Source organism: Lonchura striata, chromosome 29 (genome assembly GCF_046129695.1).
Source record: "Lonchura striata isolate bLonStr1 chromosome 29, bLonStr1.mat, whole genome shotgun sequence".
NCBI lineage: Eukaryota > Metazoa > Chordata > Aves > Passeriformes > Estrildidae > Lonchura > Lonchura striata.
Window position 1 is genome coordinate 7,468,618 of NC_134631.1, and position 19,932 is coordinate 7,488,549.

Sequence of the window (19,932 nt, forward strand, 5' to 3'; positions counted from 1 at the left end):
CCTTTGCCTGTGCTCACTGGGTTGCCACCAGTGGTGAGGTAAACCATTTTCTCAGCAGCAAGAATAGTCTTCTGTGGTGTCATACCTGGACTGAGCTGCATACCTCCATTTAAAGATGCTCCACCTCGGTAGTTTAACTGTATCTGCACTGCAGGGTACTTTATTTAACCTCCGGCACTCAACAGTAATGATTTGAGCTTTTGATCTCAATTTTCCCCTTAGCCTGTTTTGAAACAAATGAAAGCAGATCTCAGAGTCCGCTTCGATTATTCCTAGGCTTGTGGCAAGCTCTTGTTGCTGTCGAGGCAGGATGGGAATGAATAGACTTGACTCAGAAGGCTGCTGAGAGTAAAACTCCCATTTATTCAAAATACACAGCTCTTTTATACAGAGCTTCGCAAGGATCAAATCTATTTGTTCTGAAGTGAAAACAACCCAGAGCATTGGTGCAAAAGGGCTTGACACACAGTGATAGAACTTAACTATAAACAATGTGAAAAACAAGAGAAATAAAGCATTATTTACATTCTTTCCCAGCTCTTTCCCAGCTTTTTGCCTGGCTAGAAACTCTCAGTTTCTTTCTTTGACTGAATCTGAGACCCACAGCTCTAAGATATGGCTAGTTCCCCTTCTAGGCACTTATCACATAAACCCTTTGGCCAATATTCCCTTCTACAGTGTGTGACCCAAACCTTGTTACAATACTCACATTTGAAATATACAAATGGATAACATTCACAATGAGGTTCAGTGCACGTTATCAGATCCCTGTCAGTCATTTACTTGGCCACCACAAGGTTATCTTCAAATCCCCAGGAGGAGAGGTGACTTTTCACTCTGGCATCTCTTCCTGGTGCTCGACCTTCTTCACTCGGGATGCGTGTGTCCACCCCTTTTCTGCTGTTTGTATTGCTGTACCTGTGGTTAAGAGGACGAGAAAAGGGCTTTCCCAGTGAGGTGTCAGTGGGGCTTCTCTCCACGTTTTTATGAGCACTTTGTCCCCAGGATGTACTTTATGTGTGGAAAAACCTAAAGGGGCACCTTGTGTTATTATTCCCTGCTTCTGCAATTCCTGCAGATTCTTACTTATGGCTATGAGATGCGGCTGTGTCTGTGCATCTTCTATCCTCGGATGCCCCACTGGCATACCATGTTCATATGGCATCCCATACAGCATTTTGAAAGGTGACACTCCAGTCTCGGAGTGAGGCATGGTCTGGATATTCAGCAAGGCTAAGGGGAGGCGCTCTAACCAGGACATTTTTGTTTCCAGAATCAATTTTGCTAATTGAACCTTTAATGTTTGATTTATCCTTTCAACTTGTTCAGAGCTCTGAGGATGCCATGGGGTGTGGTATTCCCACTGGATCCCCAGAGCGTTGGCTTGTTGTCTAATAATTTTTGAGGTGAAGTGTGTCTCCTGGTCCGCATCTATGTATTTTACTAACCCACATCAGGGTATGATTTCTTCTAGTAGAAATTTTGATACTGTCTGAGCCATCACCTGAGAGCTCAGGAGGGCTTCTACCCTGTGGGTTAGTTTGTCCACTATTACCAATAAAAATTTATATCTCCCCACCTTAGGCAGATCAGTAAAATCTACCTGAATCCTTTTGAAAGGTCTGTATGCCACTGGGTGACTTCCCAGTGCCAGCTGCCGTGGTCTTGCCTGATTAATCTTTTGACAAATCATACACCCCTGCACCTCTTGTTTTACCAGTTCATAAATCCTCTTGCACCCGAAGAATCCAGGGAATTGCTCTGCCAGGGCCTGGAATCCCCAGTGTGTTTGTTGATGTAATCTCCTCAGGATGTTTTTGCTGTAGTCTTTAGACAACAGCTCCCTCCCATCTGGCAATTTCCACTTACCTCCTTCTATCTGGTCTCCTATCTTCTTGTACCCCTCGATTTCCTTCAGGAAGGGGTGGGGAGGATATTCCTGAAACTCCCCTTCTTCGATTCCTGGGGTACTTACCTTCATTAGAGGCACGCTTTTGTCCTCTTTGTCTGGTAAATTGTTCCCTTGGGTCCTGAACTGCATTCCTGTCTGGTGCCCTTTCACGTGGACTATGGCAATTGCCTCTGGCCCCCTTATAACCTTTAAGATTTGCCTGATTATTTCTTCATGCACTAGCCTCTTTCCCTGAGTATTGAGTAACCCTTGTTCTTCCCAAATCTTTCCAAATATGTGTACCACCCCAAATGCATAATTTGAATCTGTAAAAATTGTTCCTTTTTTCCCTTCTAATTTCCACAGGGCCCTCAATACTGCGTACAACTCACAAGCTTGTGCTGACCATGTGGGATTCAGGGGTCCTGATTCCACTACCTCCCCGGTTTTGCCATCAGGAAATATCCTGATTTCCTTTTCCCATCTATGACCCTTGCAGAACCACCCACAAACCATTTTTCACCTTCTTCTAAATCTGGCCTTATTTTGATCTGCAGCTCCACCCCTTCTGCGCAGTCATGGGAAGGCACTCCTGCGGCTTCCCCAGCCAGGAATCGCGCGTGATTTTGCACCGAGGTAGTTCACAATTCCAAATCCCGGGAGTGGATTAATACAGCCTCATATTGTAGGAGCCTGGCGTCAGTTGGCCACTTGTCAGCCTTTTGCTGCAGAATGCCCCGACGGTCACCTGCGACCAGGGACCTCAGATAACGGGAAGCTGGACAGGACAGAACACACATCCAACCAATATGATTAATGCAACGTTCTCCATTTATTCGAGAGAAGATGGCAGGTTGTATACACTTCTGTATAGTTTATACTTTACAAAGCACTCTCATTGGCAAGCTAACATTGTTTACCTTTGTCTTAAAGTGGCCTAAACCTTACACTATAAACCTATACTACTTTACACCCAGACAGCCCAGTGCTTCGCATCACACCTTAATACAATTTCTATCTGCGCCACAAGCTCTTAATTTCTAACTGTGTCAGAGGCTGGAAGGCCTCACAAGCCCCAAATCTGTGGCCTAGACTGAGGGGTAGCTCAATTCTCACTCCAGACATAAATCATGCCCTCTCTCTCAGCAATTCTGTAACAGTCACCTTCTTAGCCTCCTCCACCAATACTGTCACTGCTACAATTGCTTGGTAAGATCTCTGCTTACAGGATCTAAAAACTTTGATACATACCCCACCAGCTTCTTGGCCCCTGCCCAATCCTGCGTTAAAACCCCATGGGCAGTGTGATTACTGATGTCCAGGAACAGCTGAAAAGGTTTCTTTACATCAGGGAGGTTCAACTCTGGAGCTGCTGCGAGGGTTTCTTTTAATTTCTTGAAACCCTCCTCATCCTGCTCTGTCTACTTTAGCTTGTCCGTGATAAGCTTTTCATGAAGAAACTTTTCCTTCTCACTATATCCCTCGATCCATTGCCTGCAGTATCCTGGAAGCCCCAGCAGCTGCCTGACCTCCTTTTTTGTTCATGGAGGGGGTAAAGTAATGATACCTGTTATCCTGTCCAGATCCAACTTCTTACCTTTTGTTAACCAATGCCCTAGGTACTAGACCTCAGGCTCTGTGAACTGTAATTTCAATTTGAGACCTTCAACCCTTTTTCCCTTAAGAAGTTTAATAGTGCTATGGTCCCACACATCCTCCTCCCTGAGTCCGGCTGCCAATAGGTCATCTACGTATTGTAGTAATTTGGTCCCTTTAACGGGCACAAACTCACTTAGGAGTTTTTCAAGGGCTTGTCCAAATAGGTTTGGTGAGTATAGAGAATAGATTTACCACCCTCAAATCTTGCACCAGCCTGTAATTACCATCCGCCTTCTGTACTGCCAAGATAGGAGTGTAATGTCTTGACATGCACAGTTCCAATGTGCCTTTCTTTCTTAGATCTTCTATTACAGCCTTCAGTCCATTCCTGCCTTTCATGGGAATGCAGTACTGTTTAATCCTGATTGGATCCTCCGGTCTCTGGATCTCAGTGTGAATTGGCTCCATGTTTAACCTCCCCGCCTCTTCCTGAGTGGAGTGTTTAACCTCCCTGCCTCTTCCCAAATCACACTTTGGGATTTATCTCATTTTTGTCCTCAGTGGTTATTTTGTATAAACTTACTGTGAGCTGGGAGTCCTGTGCTATCAGGCTTATCCCCAGAGCTACCATTAGATCCCCCCCCAGCAAATTATAATCTGCTTCTTCTACCAGTACTATGTTCCCCAGATAAAACTTATTTTCTATTTCCACATTTGTTAAAACCGGAACCTTAAAGGGTTCCCCTTTAGCCCCAATGACCACCATTGAATCCTTGCTTTTAGTACATCCAGGTGGCAGTCGCTGAACTGTAGTTCTTTCTGCGCCTGAATTGACCAAAACCACCAATTCTTGTTTTTTGGGTCTAATTTTTAATTTTATCAAGGGCTCTCCAGGTGTTCTGGACCCCAAATTATAAAGCCCCTGACACCTCTAATCCTCCTGGAAGATCTGTTCATCCTTCATTCTCTTCTTACAGTCTCTTTTGAAGTGCCCTTTCTGTTGACAGTAAAAGCACTCAGGGCTGCTAACCTGTTTGTTTATGCCTTTCTTCTGAGAGGGGTTAGGTTTTCCCTGGGGCTGTTGTGTTTGTGCCAGCTTTCCGGGATTTTGTATCTGCTCCTGTTTTTGCACTTCCCTTATTGTGCCACCAGTATCCTTGCCTGTGCTTTTTATTTTTCATCATTCCTTCTCATGTAAGCCTTCTGTGTCTCCCTTAGCAATTCTTGGAGGCTTTTCTCTTGACAAGTTTCTCTTTTTTCTAGCTTTTTCCATATGTCCTCCCATGATTTAGCAACAAATTGTGTTTTAAACAGAATACCCCTGACAGGTGAATTAGGGTCGGTGCCCAAATACATTTGGAGGCTCTTTCTCAGCCTCTCCAGCCATTTGGTGGGTATTTCATCCCTCCCCTGGCATTCCCCCAATGCTTTACTAATGTTCTGTCCCTTTGGTACCATCCCCCAAATTCCCTGTATTACCATGTTCCTTAGCCCTATCATTTTAGACTGATCCTTCTCTGCCTGGGTGTTCTATGATGGCCTCTGTTCAGGCTTTCTCTCGTGCCACTCCCTCCCTGGGGATTCCTGTGTTCTCAATCATTTATTGCAGCCTGCCGTATCATGTCCCGTTCCTCGGCGTTGAATAACGACCTTAGAATGGCGCAGATGTCATCATATGAATAGATGGTGTTCCCCAAAAATTCATCCAGCCTCTCTGCCACCCCTAGAGGATTATCCATTAATTTCCGCATTTCCTTGCTGAAAGCTCTTACATCTCCCATATTGATCGGCACATTTACGTACCCAATGACTCCGGGAGCGGTTGGTACTTCCCTTAGAGGGTAAAGACTGGGTCTGTCCCCTTCCTCCTCACTATCGTCATGGTTTTCTCTCCGTGTCTTGCACCGTGTTCTGCTAGCTGGAGGATAAGCAGTTTTCCCAGGGGGAGGTGTGTGCCCGGGATCGTCTGCCTGTTGTGGTGCAGGTGGGGCTGGGAGGGACCTGATGGGTCCGGCAGCAGCGGAGCCGAGGGCTGTGTGTTACACGGCGGTGCCTGTGCCTGTGCAGGCTGAGGCGGGCGCCCCGCTGGTGCAGGCACAGGGGCCTGAGCCTGGGGAGGAGAATTCAGGTACAGGGGTGGAAGATTGTCCAAGGGCTCTGTCTTGGTTTGAAAAGGCAGGAGTCTGTGAAGGAAGGCAAAAGTGTCTTGTGAAATGGAAAAGGTAAACTCCCTCTCTCCGAATTACCACAATTTCAAAAAAAGCTCTTAGGTAAAGATATGGGAATGGGAATAACAGTACCTTATTAGGAGAAAAATTAAATAAAAATAATAACAATAAAAATGTAATTAGTACAAACAAAACTAGTGATAGAGTCAGAAACCTAACACCCTGAGGAGTTAGGGTGTTGGCAGTAGTCTAGTTAAATGGTGGCTGTTTTTCCTGGAGTGGCAGATGAAATGCTGCTGGATTGGTGATCTCTAGAAGGGTGGAGTTTTCTTTGGAGGTCTGGTAGTAGTTGGGCTTGGTCTTCCTCTGGGAATCCAGCAGAGAAAAGAGCTGCTTTTCTGGGAATCCAGCTAATAGCTGCTCAGTGTCCCAAAAAGTGCAGATTTTATGCAGGTAGGGGTGCTTGGCTCCTCCCTCTGGGTAGAGCATCTCACAATGGGATGATGTAACTTTACCGGTCATGCAGTGAGTCATTCAATGGTCCATGAACAGAAGATATCTCCCCAGAGGGAGACATTGTTCTTGGAAGAGATAAGAAAACTGCCCAACCTCCAACAGATGGCAGATAGAATACATGCTTATCTTACAAGCCAGGACAATTATTACGGAAAGTTATTCTCATGGTGTAATCTTGTCTCTGAAACTGCAGGGAAAAAAAAAAATCCAAGAATATCTTTAGTGCTAGAGAGTCAAGGCATTCCTTGGTTCTGGCAAAGATGTGCAACAGAAATCATTTCATTCACACATAGGCTGGCTGTGCAGAGAAAATTAACCCATGACATGTGAGTTTTACTAGATTTTCCTAAATTTATACAGTCTGAACCAATCTAAATCCATTAGTTTAATGTTCATTGCTTCCAAGTTGTGTAGTTTTTAGTATTTGGTTTCCTACTGGACCCAGATTTCTTTGCCTCTGATGTTAATTAGGTTCGAACTCCTGGATTTCCTTCTCAGCCTTTTGCAGACCAGGTGCCTCTAACTCTGCCGGGGGCAGTGTCTGGGGTAGGTGTTGGTTGCTGTTTCCTGCTGGGCACTGATGTTTTGTGGGTATCTTTTGGGGTATTCCCAGTGTGTTGAGATGTTCAACTCATCTCCACTGAGTGGTGTAACAGCCCTTAACAAAACCTTTAACATTTCTTTCCCCAAGGCAAAGGCAAACCAAGCCTGAGTAGAGAAATAATTTTTTTTTTAATGTAACTTGCTACATTTTCCACCAACCCAGCTAATGCAGTGTGGGTGTAAGTGAGTGGAATTGTCCCGGTGTGTCCCCAGCAGCTGTGGCAGTGCAGGCCCAGCGAGCACTGAAGCTGCAGCAGTGGCAGCAAGGGCTGGCCCCGGTGGCTGGAGCTGCCCAGGGAGGGTGGCCAGGCCGAGGATTTCAGCAGAGGAGGTGTGGGCAGGCCCAGGGCCTTGCCCCGCTGTGGAGCCCTGGCTGCTGCTGCGCTGCCTTCAGTGCAGGCTCAGGGGGGCCTCCCATCCTCCTGCTGCAGGCGGGAAGTGCAAATCTCCGGGGCTGCAGAGACCTGGAGCCCAGGCTGAGGGGTCCCCCCGTGTTCAGCTGTGCTGGCGGCTGTTTCTGGCCTCGGGGCCCCTTGGCATGGGCCACGCCACTTGGCCACCAGTGGTGCTGCTTTGCACTCCTTAGGCAGAGCCCATGTCCTGCTTGGATGTTGGCAACAGCAAAGTGCCAAGGCAGGCTCTGTGCCAGCCCAGCTTCCTGGGGGAGAGATTGCACCAGAGACAGGATTCTGGCCACAGACTGCTTTAAATGTGCATCCCTTATCTGCACCCTGCACTGGGTGGAGAATTCCCAGGGTAAGGAATTCACAAGGTCAATTCCAAGGGGAAATAATTGAATATCTGCCCTGGGTCTGGCTCTTCTTCTTGCCCAAGCCAATGGCAAAAGCTGTACCCATGGCATCCTGGTTTCTATCCCCAGCTTCCAAAGGTGTTTCTTTCTTTCCCCATTCATTCTTTGTACCCAGCCTGAGCTCTGGGTCAAGAGGTCCCATTGTATTCCTAAAGCTTCCATAAGCCCCTGGAGGATCTTTCCTGGAGAATGAGTTCTGCTCTTTGAATCTGTTGTTTCCACAATCCCTTTTATATTAATTACTTCTTTTACAGTTACCTTAATAAGTGATCCAGTGGTTGCTGAGCAATCAGAATTGCTTTTGCCCCCCTGTTAGGTGAGATGGTGTCACCAGAAGATATTGAAGCCTTCCTGCTCAGGGCATTTCAGTGCCAGGCTCTTACAAGCACACACAGCTGTGCCGGTTGAGCTGACCATGGGGGTAACCTGCGCTTTGTCTGATTCCCTTTCCTCAATAACAGCGTGTCTTGGAACTCTTTTCCCTTCTGCTGCCCTTGAAGAGCCATCCACAAAGACATTTTCTGCCTCAGGCCAGGTAATGTCTCCTGAGTCTCCCCCAGGCTGGGTCTGGAGCTGTGTCACTTGAATGCAGTGCTGGGTTTCTTCCCAGCCCCTCTGTGGGCTGTTCAAACAGGAGGCTGGGTTAAACCCTTCCCCTGTCCTCAGTTCTGAATCCTCCTGTGCCACTGAACAAGTTTCACACTGTAATAACCGAGCACTGCTCATCCATTGCGAGGCTCCTTTGGTGATCAAAGCTTGAACTTGATGGCAGACTGGAATAGCTGGAGATCCTGTTGTCATCAGGTTTTGGGCCTCAGTTCCCGTTGAAGCTGTGGCTGCACAATTCTGCAGCCAATGAGGCCACTCTGGCCACTGGGTGAAACATTTTGGCCCAAGGTTTCCTTTGGCATGGCCGTGTTGAACATTCACCTGCAATTCCAATTTCTTTTCTGAGTCTGGAAGAGCCCCAGCTGAGGCATTGATATTTTTGGTTGTTCATTTTCCCAAGTTTTGCTCACTTTCTCCTGTCCATACCACAGCATGGAGGCTGTCTGAGGTTAAAAAGTCCTACAATGTCCTGGCTGGAAAGAGAACCCTTAATCCAGCCTGTGTAATTCCCTGTTAATCCTCCGTATTGTCTCAGCTCGTTTTTGGTCCTGGGAAATATTATTTCTGAGATTTCCCAGACCCTCTCTGCATCAATCTGCCTGGAATCTTCAGTCCCAGTGTTTCCCAACTATTTAAACTTTTTCTGCATCATTTTCACTTCTTTTTCAGATACTCAAAAGGTATTTTTTAGATAGCAAATTGAGCTATTTCACAGGGGCTTTGTCTACCACTTGTTCTGGTCCTCCTCATTGGAGCCATCTGATTCCCTGACTGGCAGGATAGGAGTGCTGTAGGGAGACATCCCTGGCTCCAAGAGCCCTGCCTTTAGCAGGGACTCCATACCAGGCTGTGAGCCCTTCCTTCCCTCCCCTGGAACAGGGTGTTGCTTTTAGACACCACTTGTCCTGGTTGCTTCCAAGTAATTTGGAGAGGCTCCACATCAAATTTTCCCTGGGGCTGCCCACACCTCTGGGTTCCCTTCAGCACAGGCCTTGCCAGACATTTGACACAAAGGTACAGCAGCAATAGCCTCTGTATCACCTTTTACAATATTCCAATGCCACCATCAAATTCCTTCCTGGTTCATAAAAATGACAATAGGAAGAGAAATAAATTAGTTTATTTCAAACCTATCCCTCACAGCTCCTAATAGTGATTAAACAATTGATACCAGCTCAGGTTTCCCATCTATTCCCTTAATAATGAAAACACTCCTTTACAATTTTCCCCCCTAAGGTGTAAGATTCAGAGTGGATGGAGAGGCCCCTGTGTCCATCAGGAGAGGCCTCCTCTGGATGCAGACCCAGCCTGAATGTTCTCCAGGGCTCCAGTGTGGTGGGTCCCCGGTGGGATGGGAGCTCAGAGCGCCCTGCCAATCCATGTCCATGCAGGGGTGGACTTGCTCCTGCTGAGGGTGCTGCTGTCTGTGCTTGCAGTGTCCTTGTGGGCTGCAGCTGGAGCCCTGACTCCTTCCCAGGGGCTGTTTGGGTGGGCTCTGCCCTGGCCAGGAGGGCAATGCCTCTGCCAGGTGCTTGTGGCCGACCCCGTCATGCCCTGGGTGCTGGGGCCCCCTTGGGCCCTGGGGTTGATCCCTCAGGGGCTGTGGGAACTCTGCCGTGGCCTTTGCCTTCAGCTTGGCCTTTTGCTCATCCCTTCTTGCCTTCAGCTGCTGTGCCCTTGTGCCCAAGTGCTGCAGGGCTTCTTGTGCCACTCCTGCAGCCCCGGTCACTGTCTGTGGGTGCTCATCCTCTGAGAGCTGCTGAGCTTTCTGCAAAACCTTTCCTTTCTGCAGGGACCCAAAGCAAATCCTGAACAGCAAATCCTGATCCTTCCATGTGCACTCTGCATTTCCCAGCTGTTCCTTTGTGTTCCCCGTTGTGCTCAGGGTCCCTGCCCAGCCCGTGTGGCAGAGCCAGTGCCTGTCCTGCCGCAGTGTCCAAAGGCGGCCCCCCCGGCGGGCAGGGCCGGCAGCTCCCCGGGGCCGGGCAGCGGCCGGGGCGTCCCGCAGCCTCCTGGGGGCCGGGGGCCACTGCCGGCCCTGCCCGGGGCTGGTGGGGTCAGGCAGCGCCCGGCGCTGAGCCCCGGCTGCCCCACAGCCCCGGCCCGGCCCCGCAGCTCCCCACAGGCCCCAGCCCGTGCTCCCGGTGCCGCACCTCTGCGCCCGGTGCTGCCGCTGCCACCGCAGAGAAACCCCTGGCATCCTGACCTCCTGCTTTTCTTGTCTTGGGCAACTGGGAATTCAAAATAGTAGCTGGCAAATTGTGAGGTTAAGACTCTGTGGAAAAACATCCCAATCCAGAGTATTTTTCTCTTCCTCCTCTTTGCCATCATCCTTTTTCTTACCACATAGATTCCTCCTGCTGCTTCTTGCCTGAACCATATTGCTGCACACTCCCCTTCACCTGATTCCTTCCCAGCACACCAACACCATCCATCCCCTGTTGTCCAAATCCCTTCTCCACTTCCTCTGCATTCTCCCAAGGGACCCTTCAGAGACATTTTGGGATCATCATCCCTTTGGCCAGGACCCCTTCCTGGCTTTCCCTTTTCTCCCCTCCATGGGTGCCCTGCCATGTTCACTCCCTGAAGATCCCAGGGCACTCACTGATGAGATTTTCAGTGCTCTCTCCCTGCTGACTCTTCCCAGACCCCCCTGATGTGTCACTCGTCTGTCTCCTGGTCACTCCCGGGTCCCCAATCAATCCCCGGTGCTGCCGCCAGCCAAGGGAGCCGATCACCCAAAGGAATTTGGGATGAGCCCCAGTGTGTGTGGAAAAATTGACATCACCAGAGGATTCTGTCCAAAAAGTAGACAGAGGAGTCCTGTAAATGGAATTTCATTTCTAAAAATGAGAGAGACTATGGAACATTCCCCATCGGATCTCTCTAAGTATTAGAGGACACAGCCTCCTTTTCATCCTAATTCTCCTGGCCACATCTCCCTCTGCTTTCCCCATTGGTTGAACTGCTTGAGAGCTACAGACTTCCCAATCCACCTAATACATACTCCCTTAATATGCTCCCTGCTTTTATATAGCAAATTATATTATTTGCTCTTCTTCTGGAAGATCATTAATAGAGCAGGACCTTGGCTGAGCAGCAGTCTGTGTCATCAATTAGTAACATTTTCTGAAACCGATGGCTTCTCCTGTCACTTCCTAACATAAAAGTTTTTTGGCCCTATTTCCGAGCAGATTCAGAGCACCTGTTTGTAAAGACACTTTCCTGTTGTTCCTTTCATGGGGTCCCCCGTTTGTGGGACATCCCCCCTGGAGCAGGGTGTCCCCTCTGTGCTGCAGCCCCAGGGCTCGGGCAGAGCTCAGCCAATCAGAGCCCGCGGCGCTGATGACTCACCAGTTGCCAGGCAGACTCGCAGCTCCCCGCGTTCCCCACCTGGACCCACCTGCGCGCCCCCCTCGGCCCCATGGCCCCGCGAGGGGAATTTGGGGAGGTGGGAGTGGGGCAGCGCCAAGGCCGGGCCCCCCCGCGCTGTCCTGGCGGGAGCGGCTGCAGTGGGGACCGAGTGCGGGCGGGAGCGGCCGAGAGCCCAGCGCTGCCCCAGCCCGACCTGCCCCAGCTCCATCCCTGCCCCTGCGCTGGGATGCTGTGGGTGTGGGGGGAAGAGGGAGCCGGCAGTGGGTGCTGGGCCTGGGGGCAGGAGGAGAAGGGAAGGAGAAGCAGGCTTGAGGAACAAAATAGTCAGACGATGCAGGTGGCAGAAGATGGGATTGTGCAGGAGAAGGAGGACTAGCAGGAGGAAGAGGCGTGTGAGAATGAGGAGTGACGAGGAGGAGGAGGAGCAGAAAGAGGAAGCAGCAGAAGGTTCCACCCCTCCCTGTATTTGCAGCCTCCCCCCAGCCCCAGGAGTGCTGCTCCCCCCACATGCAGCAGGTGACTGTGGAGGGGGATCCAAGATTTTCAGGGCGTAAATCTTGCTGTTTCTGAGCTTTCTTGGGCTAAATGTTGGTGCTTTGGTTTTATATGGGAGCTGAATCTTTATGTTTTGGAGGAGGTTTTGCTGACTTGTGATGTTTGGGGAGTTTATCTGTGTCTTGAACTTTGTGGTGTGTTTGGGCTGAATCTTGGTGTCTTGGTGGTTCTTAGAGACACAAGATTCCCAATGACTTCCTGAGATGAACTTGGGCAAGGTGGAACCTGCATTCCAAGGTGCTCTCTTCTTGTTTTTTCCCCAAACCAGGATTTGTCATTCCCAGGGCGTGGCTGGATGGAGGAGGAGCAAAAGCCCCGGAGATGCTGCAGGAGGGGGAGCTGCAAACCCAGCCCAGGGAGCTGTGGGGAAGAAAGAGCCCCCCTGAGCCAGGAAGGCAGGTGGAGATCCAGGCGGAGCTCGGAGCTGGTGGAGAAGCCTCATGGCAGGGAGAAGCCCCACAAGTGTTTGGAATGTGGGAAGGGTTTCAGCTGGAGCTACCAACTGATCCAGCACCAGAGGATCCACACTGGGGAGAGGCCCTACGAGTGTGGGGAGTGTGGGAAGAGGTTTCGGAGCAGCTCCAATCTCCTCCTCCATGAGCGGATTCACACAGAGGAGAGGCCCTTCCGCTGCCCCGACTGCGGGAAGGGCTTCAAGCACAACTCCAGCCTCATCAGGCACCAGCACATCCACACCGGGGAGAGGCCCTACGAGTGTGGGAAGTGTGGGAAGAGCTTCATACGCATGTCTGGCCTGATCCAGCACCAGGTTATTCACACTGGGGAACAGCCGTACGAGTGCTTGGAATGTGGGAAGAGCTTTGGGTGGAGCTCTGCCTTGAGAAGACACCAGCGCATCCACACTGGGGAGAGGCCCTACGAGTGTCCCCAGTGTGGGAAGAGGTTTCAGACCAGCTCTGATGTCCTCAGTCATGAGCGGATTCACACAGAGGAGAGGCCCTACCGCTGCCCTGACTGCGGGAAGGGCTTCAAGCAAAACTCCAACCTCACCGTGCACCGGCGCATCCACACCGGGGAGAGGCCGTACGAGTGTGGGAAGTGTGGGAAGAGCTTCACACAGAGATCAACCTTGACCAAACACCAATGGAGGCACCACTAAGGGAAGCCCTGTGAGTGCCCTGAGTGAGGAAAGAGCTTTGAGTGAGGGAAGAGGGTGAGGGACGAGGTTGGAGTGAAGGAAGAGAGTGAGGGAAGAGCTGGGAGTGAGGGAAGAGAGTGAGGGAAGAGCTTGGTGAGCTGCTGCAGCTCCATCCCCCATGGGAGGATCCGGGCTGGATGATCCCCAGTGACCCCCGTTGGGCAGAGCCCTGGTGCCCCCGTATGGGGAATAAAACAGAGAGTAAAGCAATGGAGCTGATAAAGGGGCCCGATATCTGAGGCCTGACTGAGCAGAAACTGTGGGAGACACAGACACAGTTTAAGGCTCCCTGAGCAAGAAGATGGGACAGTGGGGGGTGGCAGGGGTGTGACAGAGGGGATGAGGGGGTGACAAAGGGACAGAGGACGCAGCAGAGCCCTCCAGGGAGGGGACAAAGGGAACCCTGGGAGGGCACTGGGGCCACCGCAGGCCACAAGTGCCACCAGGTCCCTGACACCTCCCCTGTCTCCTCCCCAGGTGTCCCCGTACCAGCTGGAGTCACTGGTGAATCTGGTGGCCACCCTGTGTGTGGCAGCCACAGTGACCAGGTTACAGAGGGATGAGCAGCAGGTCATGTCCCCAGAGTCCCTGCACGTGAACCTGAGGAACTTCACCTGGAGTCTTGGTGAGACCCTGGAGCAGGGCGATGTCACCTCCCTGGGCCACCGTGGTGTCCCCTCCCTGGGCCGGGCCCTGGCCGTGCTTGGGGCCACCCCAGGGGCACCTGGGCCGATGTGAGAGCTGTGGGCTGGGCCTGGCAGGAGTTGGTGGTCAGGCTCGAGGACAGCCGGGCCCTGCTGGCCTGGGATGCCACCGAGCTCCGCGACGCCCGCTGGGACGCGGCCATCGCTGCCATCCGGGCCGGGGACCTGCAGAACGTGGCCACCCGCAGGAGGACAGCTGGGAGCAGCCTGGTGGCCACAGCCCAGCAGCTGAAGGTGGCCCTGGGCAGGGAAAAGAGGGCCTCGGCAGGGCCAGCACAAGGCCCAGGTGGCTGCTGCCACCAACGAGGCCGTGGGAGAGGCCGTGGTGGCCAGCAGCCGAGCCATGGTGGCCACCAGAAGGGGACATTGGGCACAGGTGGCCCTGGGGCCACTGGAGCGCTTGGTGGAAGAGTGTGAAGGCGGCAGGTGGTTCCCCGAGGAGCTGCAGTGCCGGCTCAGGGACATCGAGGCCATCCTGGAGGGGACAAAGAAGGTGTCCCCCGATGTCCCTGAGGCCTTGGTGGCCGAAGTGGCCGGGTTTGAGCAGCCGTGGGATGCCAGTGCCTGCCTGGGCAAGGATCACCTGCTGGGGACACTTGGGGACATCCACGACCTTCTCTTGAGTCCCTGTGGTGGCTCCGGCGGCCCCGGTGGCCCCAGCAGGCGCGCCCTGGCCCAGCGGTGCCAAAAAGCCGTGGAGGATCTCCCCAGGCTGCTGCAGCGATGGCACCGCTCTGATGCCATCAGGGACAGTGACATCCTGGTGGACAGCGCTGGCGTCACCAGTCCCCTCCTCGCGTGGGATTTGAGACCAATTCGGAGAATTTTCTGGGAATTTTCATGGGCATTGTCCCACATGCTGATGGGAGTTTCTGGGATGATGTTACCACCTGCACCTGGGGACATTCTGAGAGCACTCAGAAGGCTTTTGCATTCCCCTGCTGCCTTTTGCATTTTTCTGCTGTTTCTATTGGGTTTGGCATTTCTCTATTGCCTTTTGCAGGTTCCTATTGAACCCCAGCATTTTGCTCAGGTGCTTATACTGATATTGATTTTTGATAATTCCTTGCAGCTGCTCACTAGCACAATAAAATCTCAGAGTTTGCATGGACAAGTCCAAGGCAGTGTGAGCTTTCTGCCAGGATTTGGGAATCCTTTACGAATCCAATTCTCACATCCCTGGACCCCCCGGTCCCGGCGCTGTTCCCGGGGGTCCCGCGGCTCTGGGGGGTCAAAGGGGAGGGGGCGGAACCCCCGTGATGGGTGGGGGGCACTAAGGGGGGTCCGGGCCTGGTGCTCGGGGGGGGTCAGGGGCACTGAAGGGGTGCGGGTGCGGTTTTTGGGGGGTCCCGGTGCTCGGTGAGGGGGGGTCAGTGCTCAGCAGCGGAGGCTGTCCAGGGACCCCCCCAGCCCCCCCAAATCCCAGCCGGGTGTGAAAAACAAAGTTCACTAAGGGATTACTAAACAAAGTTTAATCAGGGATAAAAAAGGGTTTTGGGGCTCAGCCAAAGAACTCGCCCTCAACTTAACCCTTCATTCTCCGGATCCGGTTCCACTGCAGGGCCACGAACACACTCCTGAGTTTTGACATTATTCAAACACTCCCGGGAGGTTTGGGTGTCCCAGGAACTCGTGTTTGAGTCTCACCTCTGACTTGTCTTCAGGACATTCTGTAGATTAAGTCAATATTTTTGATTTCTTCTCATGGTTCCACCCTGTTGTTTCAGGCCCCCGATAAATTCCTAAATTATTCTGAGCTTTGTGTCACTGGTATCACCTGGTGAGGCTGGTCCGCAGATGTGAGAAACAACTGAATTGTTTTACACCTGAGTCAGTCACACAAAAGCATTTTAACATTGCATAGTCTCTATTTCAATATTTAGTATTGATCTATTTAATGATTATCTATTTTTAATATTCTAAGGCCTATGACATAATATCTGTTTATTACTCTAGCAGTAAATTTGTTATACACTGCACACATAAACAGATCAATTTTATTGTACCAGCAAGCAGCTGCAAGGAATTATCAGTAATCAATATCAATATCAAGTACCACAGCAAAATCCTCGTGCTCAATAACAACGTGCAGAAGGCAATACAGAATTTCAAAAGCTGATTATTCTATTGTCATTTATAACCCGGCTCTGCTGCAAGGCACCGAGGGGCTCATTCAGTCCCTGACCCACCGCCACCCCCATCAGTGTCCCCAGAGCATCCTCAGAATGTCCCCAAGTGTCCCCAGTGACGTCACCCCAGGAATTCCCATCAGCATTTGGGACAATTGCAATGAAAATTCCGAGAAAATTCCCCGAATTCGTATAAAATCCCGCGTGGGGAGGGGAGAGGGGAGAAGTGACAGCAGCGATGTCCCTGATGATGTCACCGTCCCCAACGACGTCACAGCGGTGACATCGCTGTCCCTGCAGCAGCCTCGGGATGTCCTCTGTGAAAAATGCATATTTTATGGTTGGCTTTTTGCAGGTATTAAATTGAATAGGATTTGTATTATGTTATTGGCCTGGTTTGTAAGATAAGCTTGTATTCTATTTGCCATCTGTTGAAGGTTGGGCAGGTTTGTTATCTCTTCCAAGAACAATGGTTTGCTCCGAAGAGGTAATAGTTTGTTAATGGGCCATTGACTGACTCACTGCAGGCCTGGTAACTGTAACACCATCCCATTGTGAGATGCTCCACCCAGAGGGGGAAGCCAAGCACTCTTTTATGGTATAAAGTGGTACCTTTTGGGAGACAGAGCAGCTTGCTCTTTGCGGGATTCAGAGACGTGGCCCCTTCGCTGGATTCCCAGATGAAGACCGGCCCCACTGCCACCAGATCTTCAGAGAAAACTATACCCTTCTAAAGATCACCACTGCAGCCGCAATTCATCAGCCACTGCAAGAGGAGCAGCTGTCATTTCAACCGGACTGCTACCAACACCCCGAATCCTCAGGTTGTGGACTTTATCACTTGTTCTGTTTGTACCAATTGCATTTGCCTTTTTAAATTGTTATCTAGTTTTCTCCTAGTAAATAATTGTTACTCCCATTCCCATATCTTTGCCTGAGAGCCTTTTAGTTTAAAAATCCTGGTAATTCGGAGGGAGGGGGTTTACCTTCTCCATTGCACAGGAGGCTCCTGCCCTCCTTCGCAGATTCCTGTCTTGTCAAATCAAGACAGTTACATTGATTAGTAGTGCTGTATTAGCATTTTAATGGTAGGGTAAATGTAGATTTGTTGTTAAAACGGAGCTTTTGTGGTTAAAACAGAAACTCTGTGTGTGGGAAGAAAGGAATGCGGTACTTGCACCAGGATGGCAGTCGCAGGACACCAAAATCTTCCAGAGAAAAAGAATTTACAGCTTATTGTAAATGCAGGCGAGCCGGGGGGAAGAAATGACGATGCCTGACTCCAGCTCAGAAGGATGAATGGTTTCTTTATTAGAACTATACTAATATACATTAATATACTGTTTAAAGGAGACACTAAAACTACAAACCTGCTTTTTCTATTAATATTCTATTTAAAGGAGATACTAAAACTACAAACTGCTTTTTCTAACTCCCAAATCTAACTCCTCACAACTCGTGACCCTCTCTGAGATTCCAGCCCTAGGTGGGTTGGATTGGCCCCAGGCTCAAACGATCCTCACCAGAACCCAACCCAGCAACCACCCCACAACAATTTGGGTAACAAATGGTTAAACAATTCTCCAAACACGTTCCACATACTAAAACAAGCAGCAGAAACAGAAATTGTTTTCTCTTTCGTTTCCCTCTGTGTTCCTCTGTGAAAAATGCTGGGAGGCAGAGCAATGTGCTGCCACAAGGGCTCCCTGATTAAAGGAAATTCACTCTCCGTGCCCCGCTCAGCCCTGCGGGCGCCGCGGGATTGAGCAGAGGCTGCCACTGCTCCGGGTTCTGTGACTGGACAGGATTGATGCATCATGCATGAGATCGATGAATATGCAACAGGCTGCTGCTTTTAGGTTATTCCTTGTTCAAGGCGTGGTTTTGGCTGCTCACTGCCCGAACCATCCGGACGTCCGTAATCCCTCGCTTTTTATTGTCTTGTCACTGTCCTGGCCTCATTGTCCACATTGTTATTGCTCTGATTTTATCGCTGGTTTTTTAATAACTGTTTTATTACTAATAAACTTTTACAATTTTAAAAACCGACTGACTGGCGTTTTCCACAGTGCCCAAAACCATCCGGATGTCCGAAATTCTTCACTTTTTATTGTCTTGTCATCGTCCTGACCCTCATTGTCCAGATTCTTATTGCTCCAATTTCATTGCTATTTTTATAACTATTTTATTACTAATTAACTTTTTGAATCAATAATTTTTTAACATTTTCAAAACCAGCGAGTGGCGTTTTTCACAGTGCCCAAGAACTCCTGGATGTCCAAAATTCTTAATTTTTTATTGTCTCATGTTGTCCTCATCCTCATTGTCCACATTTTTGTTACTCTGATTTTATTTATTATTTTATTATTTTTGTTGCTATTGTATTTTTATTTTTATTTTTATTAACTATTTTATTACTAATAAACTTTTAAAATTTAAAAAATAACTGATTGTTATTTTCCACAGTGCCCAAAAACTCGCAGATGTCCGAAACTCTTTGTTTTTCATTGGCTCGTGGTGCCTGACCCTCGCTGTCCACATTTATATTACTCTGATTTTATTTTTAAATTTTATTTTATTATTATTTTTTTTCTTATTATTTAATTTTTTTTTTATATTTTCAATAACTATTTTATTAATAATAAACTTTTAACATTTCCAAAACAATTGATCAGTGTTTTCACAGTGCCCAAAAACTCCTGGATGTCCGAAATTCTTCATTTTTTATCATCTCGTGGTGCTCTGACTCTCATTGTCCAAATTTTTATTGCTCCTATTTATTGCTATTTTTATACCTATTCTATTACTAATTAACTTGTTTGAATCAGTAATGTTTAAAAGATTTTAAAGAACCAGAACTGGCATTTTTCACAGTGCCCAAAAACATCCAGGCATCCAAAATTTTTTTCTTTTTATCGCCTCGTGGTGGCCTAAATGTCGTCGTCCAGATTTTGATTACTCTGATTTTTTTTTTTATTTTTATTTTATTTTTATTTTATTATTTTAATTTTTATTTTATTTTTTTAATAACTATTTTATTACTAATTGTCGTGGTTTGACACGGAAAGAGAATTTTTTCCGGAAGGAAGAGGTCAATTTAGATATTGACCAATTGAAAGTAGACACGCCTCTGAGAACACAGAGGGGTTAAAAGCAGAATTCCCAGGGGAACTCGCTCTCTTTGGTTCCGGTCAGCGTGCAGTGCAAACCTCCCCTGCCCAGCCACGAGCTGGGTGGGGGAGGTGAAGCCCCATGGCCTGATGGAGGTAACTCCGAAGGGTGGAGGGACTGGAACCGGGCTGGCCCCTGCAGATGGAAGGGTGGAAGAAATCTGGGATGTCTCCATTTCCCCCCCCCCAGAGTTCCTCTCCCAAGAGGGAGAGAGAAAGCCATGAGGAAGGAGGAGCGGGGGGAGCTGCTGCAAGGTGCCCAGTTGTGTGGGAGTTGCTGGATGTCCGGGCATCGAGCCATCCTGGGAGTTTGGACTTTTAACCCTTCCTTGAGAAATGAAAGCTTTGTGAATTTTCCTTTCCCCTCCTCGGTTTTGAAAGAGAGGAAGAGGGACACCTTGGACCCTGGGATGGGATGTTGGAAGGAGGAATTCTGGATGGGAGGGGGACAAGGAGTGGCTTTTGGCTGGACTTTTCCGGGTTAGCCACAACCTGAACCAATCTTCTCCTTCAAGAGGGACTGTGTTTTGGGAGGATGCCAGCGAGTCAAGAGACCTGCTTCAGCTGGGAAAAAGACAAAAGTGGAGTGAACAGAGAAAAGGTTAGGGGGTTTGTGGTGGCGCCCCCTTGCCCTGGAAAGGAA

The 19,932-nt window shown here is 49.6% G+C and overlaps 1 protein-coding gene across 1 annotated transcript in view; it reads left to right on the top strand.

Moving 5' to 3' along the window:
* The window catches only part of LOC110468027 (uncharacterized), a 619,922-nt gene that overhangs the window by 317,955 nt on the left and 282,035 nt on the right, over positions 1–19,932 (top strand). The window contains 1 exon segment of the mRNA XM_077788935.1: positions 12,575–13,231. Coding sequence (XP_077645061.1) covers positions 12,575–13,231 — 657 coding nt within the window.